Genomic DNA, 6,257 nt, shown 5'->3' with positions numbered 1-6,257 from the left:
ACAAAAAGTAATTAATGAAATTTGTTTGGATAACAAAAAGTATTCCAGCTCAAAAGTCCATTTAACATTGCAAAATAGGAGCAGAGCAAACACGGAACTCCAAAACTCATAGTTGGGATCAGGTGCCGTGGAGGAGTGAGCATTCCATGCAGACCGGTCACACATGTCGTGTGCTCCTTGTCATGATCGGGAAATAACGGAGAAAATCAGTCGACAATTCAGAGTGTAAATAATGGCCAAAAATTCAATACGGAAAAACTCTGTCAACATTTGACTCAATGATAAATTGTATTTGCTGACAAGGTCATAGTATCGAACATAAAACTGTCGAAATGATGACTTTAAACGAGACTGCTGATATTTTTGCTTCATCAAATTGTTTTTCAATAACTTAGCTCCTTTTAGAAATTCGTCATACGAAGAGCAGCTCTCGTGTTTTGAATGAACTAAGGGCTATTAACTCCATATGCAGGTGATAAATAAGTAAGGGGGTTTGACGATTGAAAAGTTAGTCATCAAGTTTATCATAAAGCTTTGTTATTTTTAAATAATTAACATCTTTTTCTAGAAAACGATCCAAATATGAAAAAAAAAATGAGTCGGACGCTGTGGTATCTTTTATTCCAAGCTCACAAGAATATATTGAGTCTACAAAAGAATGGAAATTTATAAATAAAAAAAAACTATTGTAAATTGACAATATACCATCGATATATCTAGATGCTGAGTTGAAGACCACTTGTAGAATGAAATCAAAATTCCTCTAAAAACAATGTTGTTATCAGCTTTGCAAGCAGGGACCAGTAAGTACTGATCGTGTATTCTATCTAATTTTTTTTCACTTCTGGATTATTGAATTCATTAGGAAAGATGGTTTTCATAGTGCCTCTAAATCGGTTAATGCGCGAGTAAAAATACCGGTAATTCTGATACTGACAAAGTGTCAAGGTATTCTTTTTCATGTCTTGCCCATCGCCTTGCGTAATCTGCTACAGAATCCATAATATTTATGAAATTACGATGCCAGTTAAAGGATCGGGTCTCCCTACCTTCAGGAATTTTAAAAATTAGTGATCTACCCTTATTATTAACTATATTTACTTCACCTGTAATAATGTGTCCAACAGGACCATAGTTGATGAAGAACATGAACACGGTGGATAATTATGTTTTAGATATTAGATTTCCAGGTCCTGTAAAGTTTTCATGTAATTAAAAAGTTTGGAAGCAATCTTCGATGTATATTTGTAGGAAATACAAGTTGTAGTCTTTAACTTGAAATATGGTGGAGAACAAGACTGGAATATTTTGTGACAAGGATTATTACTTGTATTAACTGCGTCAATTCTTTTGTTGGCATATTGAAGTGTAAGGAACTAACAAATACGTATTGTTTTAACTACAGTTTCTTTAGTACAGGTGGCGTTTTCAGAAGCGTATGATTTACAATCTCCATAATCACAGATCTCAGCCTGTATTCTGGTGCCGAGGAATCACACAATGGACCTTCTTTGACCTTTCAAGAAGACTATTCAAAAGTTTCAAAGGGGCAGAGTATTAAGACCTGACTGTTGATTAACTTAAGGTAGTAACGAATCAAACGAGGCATCGTGTATTAAAGGGATTTCATCACATCGACATTGTTACACTGTGGACTGGAAAACATGTAAGAGGGTCGTTCAATAAGTAATGCAATAAACATTATTATAATACATGTTGAGGTTTAATTTTTTTTTTTCAAAATTGAAAACCCTTGAAAAAATTAACTCTCGATTCCAGCCTACATTCTGCATTTATTTAATTTAACAGTTATGGTAATTTGGTTATGAAATCTGTGTTCGATACAAAGAACACTTCAATGGTAATTAATGAATTATTTTAATACAAGCGCTGAATAGTAAATTGTCCCTAAATCCAGCTCTTGAAAAAAGGGGTGCTAGAGGATATTTTCCATTGAAATTAGACTTTGAAGCATCACCATATTTTGAAATAATCTTGGATAAGATTAAATGTTCCTCATATTTTTCTTATGTTTTGGCAAGTAAAATCAAACATAAATATATCAATAAAATATTATGTTTCAGTATTGAATCAATTTGAAATAGGTGAAAAATAAGCATTTTTTTTTTCTCTCTATAAACATATGTCCTCCCCCCGTGAAGCACAAAAAGCTTTGGTATGAATTCGTGAAATAACAGTCTATATTAACTGTCGAAAGGAATTTTGTTTCACGTGAAGGGGGGATGGAAATGATCTAAAAATATTCTTCGTTTTCCATTGTATTCTACATTGAACAAGATGTGATTGTGAAACACTGATGTCCCTGTATAGCAACATAGCAAAGGGTATGCTTTCTTAAATGCAGATCAAATATGTTGGTACCTAAAGTAAAGTTTTTTCCACAAGAAATTCAAATGTGGAATATAAAACGATAGCAACGCCTGTTCAAAGTTTATGATCAAGATTTACGTTTTCAAGGCAGGACAAACTCCGGGGTCAAGGTCAAAGGTTCAAGGCCTTGTCTTAAAGATTATATATTAGAAGGATGGAAGTGCTGGCACTTACCGTTTAAAAGTTATGGCCAAGGTTATAGTTTTAAAAAAAAGTAGGTCAAAGTCCAAGGTCAAGGTCAAAGGGTCAAAATTCTTAGTATCAAATTAAGTGTCTTTTCAAAAGAATTACATATGTGAAGTATGAAAGCCCTAGCCTTTATCCTTCGATAGTTAAGTCCAAGGTTAAAGTTTTTTCATAAATGCGAAAATCTTCCAGGTCAAGGTCAAAATGTCAAAGTTGTTAGTACTCAATGAAAGTTCTTGCCACAAAAATACATATATGAAGTATGAAAGTCCTGGCATTTATTGTTCACAAGTTAGAAATTTTGTGTAAAAGTGGGTCAAACTCCAAGGTCAAGGTCAAATTTGGTGTTATCCAAAGATAGGTCTTGTCACAAGAAATACATATGTGAAATATAATAGTCATAGCTCCACTACATCAAAATTTATGGGCAAGGTTAAAGTTTTTGTGGACAAACAGACAGCTAGACAGACGGATAAGAAAAAATCTATACGGGGGCATAAAAACACAAGATTTACCAAAATTTTAGAGTTATCTCTCTTTATTTACCAAAATAAGTAATGTTTTTAGTAAAATATAATTATCTATAGAAATATTAAAAATCCTTCGAATATGTTAACTTTCGAAAATTGACTTGGAGGTAGGCGGGAGAACAATACTATCGTTCGCAGTTCTTTTCCTATTGTCCTCGCAAAGGAATTCACTTTTAAAGTAAGCATGGTCACTAGACCAAGCTGAAAACTGTCTATACCTGATCACTGCCAAGAATTTGAGCGAATGCGAAAATTGTGCTTTTTAATGATGATAACTTTTATGTTCAAATAACACTCAGGAAATTAAAATAGATTTCTCGCAAAGGAAGTCCAAATATCGGCGACCAGGGTCAGTTTCCTGTACCTGACAACGCTGCTGCAAATAAGCTTACAGAAATAAATAAGATCTTCAAGAAAACAAAGTATTTAAAACTTTTGCATTGAAGATATTCGCTTTATATTCTCTTTTTTTTTGCAATAAATCTTATCAGATGAAGTGGATGAACCATGGATATCAAATGTATCGTTTTTAAGTTGTCGGTAAATATAAGCTAATATTAACTTTTTTTTTTAAGATCATACGTTTATATAATAATAATAATAATAATAATATACCATTATTTGATACTCGTACATATTGGAATGTTTAAGATTAACTATTTTCTGGATCATGACAAGGAGCGAGTGTGACCAATTTACAGGGAGATGCCTACTCCGCCATGATCCCACCATATGTTTCCAGAGGTACCTGTCTGCTCAATGAACTTTGAAATTCTCAGCCTGATTACCGTTCGTTATCTCTATATATTTCTGGTCTTTATCTTTAAATTTAATATTCAGGGGTGTAATACTTTTATAATTTTAGTTACCTTGAATATTTTAAGTTTGTACAAACCACTCCCGCTTCATTTTTGTCCCAACCGCTGTTACATACTGTATGCCATTCGCTATTAACTAAAACATCAACCCGTCCTTCATATTCATAGCTACCGTTCACAATTCTAACTGAATCTGAAAAAAGACGTGTGTGTTGAGACAATATACAAACAATATTGTAAGAGAATAACACTTTCTCAATTCAGTACACTCAGTAGAAGATAATAAAATAAATCTGTTGAAGACTGGAGGCTGCTTTCCGGCCCAAGTGGATCTAGGGCAAAGTCCTGTTGGTCCTCAGGGGGCAAAGCCTTTAGAAGCTCCTGGTTATTTTTATTTTAAGAATATAACCAGACAGAAAAACGGTGTTATTGGTTAGTTATGTACACTATGATCACTTTTTATGCAATAATTCATAATCTAGGGAATACAAGATGTTCAGGCCTGATTTAAAACAAAACTTATACTTGGTCATTAAATAAAACTACCATTTTTCAATTGACCATTAATTATAAAACTAAAGTATGGCATTCTTAATATTAGTCGGAATGATGGACAAAAACATTCTACCCCGGTCAAATATGAATCATACGCTAAATATTCATCGTTACACCGGCCATTCATCTATACTCGTACATCGTTACTGACTTGCATCCAACAAAAGGATTGTTCACAATTTAAAAATATATATAATACCAAACTTCATATCTACACTTTTAATTTCATCAGGCGTTTATTATTGTCACGTACCTTCATTTTTTTGCTGACAAACGACTCCGGCTTGTCCATCATTAATACATTGACTGGGTTTTATCACTGATATTCGACATTCTGACAAAGACGATTCGCTTCCGGAACAAGATGCATCGCCCAACATCCATAAATTGTCCTTTTCCTCACTCAACACAGGTGAAGTTACTGGGAGTCCTCTAGAAAAGAGGATATATGGATACTTACCATGAATTACTGTAAAGAATGAGTATATGGAATTTACCGCAATGATGTCTCACATATTATTAAAAGACCTCGTGAAGATGCTTTATATAAAACATATTCAAATGTTAAAACCCGTTTTAAAAATGTTAACCTCGGGTTGCAAATATAGCAAAAAAAGTCACAACATTTGGCATTCAAAAGTTATTATTTTTCATTTATACGCATCAATGAAGGTTTCATATAATCAATAATATATTATTTATAAGAAGAAAACAAAGGAAAATTATATAAAAATTTTATATTTTGACAATCATTACAAATAGTAAATATATTGTATTACAACTGTATTTTCATTTAGAAAGAACGGCATTTAAATCGAAAGATAATGTATGAAAAATGCATAATACATGTATTGCTTATCTCTTTTTGCATAAATCAGTGCAAAGCTCATTTTGAAAAATCTCGTAATATGCTTGACACATAAAAGTTAAATTTTTCATATTTTTTTTCATCCAATGATAAATGGTGTTATAAGTACTATATGTAATTATTTAATGGTAAAGGAATGTTTCAATAACATGGCATCCCATAATTTAATTACATTATTTTTACAAAATATTAACATAAAATAACCCTTTGTATCCTAAACTTCTACAAGCCACATTGGCATCAGCTTTGTTCCAATTCCTGCTGCAAATAGTGCGCCATTTGCCATTAATGAAAACTTCCACACGACCCTCATGGAAAGAGCTACCATTAGCAATTCTGATAACATCTGAAAAGATATTAAAGAGAAAAAAATCAAGAAACTAAAGGGCCATTTAAGGGTCACCTTAATTTGATAAAATATTGTAAAGGTTCTAAATAGTATAAATAAAGATTTCTAACCGTTAGAGAGAAAAGAAAACAGCCAGCCTAGAATTCATTAACAATTTACAAAGTACCTTCGTTTACTAGTCAGTTTTAATACTGCTATTAAACCTGAGCAAAATTGTATTGCTTGGGCACTTAATTACAGCAAACCAATTCCCTCTTTCAATGTAGCGGATTTGAAAAACGTAATATAAATATACCAGGTAACCTATCTGACATTTGTCGACGTAACCAAGTTACCTTCCTGAAATTTGTTTGAAAGTGCCTGAAAAGGCGTACATGGCGATAGCGTTTGCATTAAATATTTTGTTATCTATTGGGATAATTACTTTTTATATATATGACTCCAAACTGCTACGGGACTGCAAAGTTATATGGTCACGACAAGGTCCGAAGGTCTGCGCTAAACTCCAATGATTTGACACGCTAAAGTCTGATAGTACGGAAAACAATTAACGTCTATAA

At 32.7% G+C, this 6,257-nt stretch overlaps 1 protein-coding gene across 1 annotated transcript; it reads right to left on the bottom strand.

Moving 5' to 3' along the window:
• Positions 1 to 3,972: 3,972 nt before the first annotated feature.
• On the bottom strand, positions 3,973 to 5,694 carry LOC134239166 (neurotrypsin-like; the record flags this gene model as incomplete). The annotated part of the gene is made up of 3 exons (XM_062721330.1): positions 3,973 to 4,118; positions 4,734 to 4,912; positions 5,553 to 5,694. Coding segments are annotated over 3 exons (467 nt in total), but the record flags the coding sequence as incomplete, so codon positions are not given.
• Positions 5,695 to 6,257: the final 563 nt, after the last annotated feature.

Source organism: Saccostrea cucullata, unplaced genomic scaffold, assembly GCF_032062105.1.
Source record: "Saccostrea cucullata isolate Sc308-1 unplaced genomic scaffold, CSIRO_AGI_Scuc_v1 ctg3195, whole genome shotgun sequence".
Classification (NCBI taxonomy): domain Eukaryota; kingdom Metazoa; phylum Mollusca; class Bivalvia; order Ostreida; family Ostreidae; genus Saccostrea; species Saccostrea cuccullata.
This window is presented reverse-complemented; position numbering and strand designations above follow the sequence as displayed.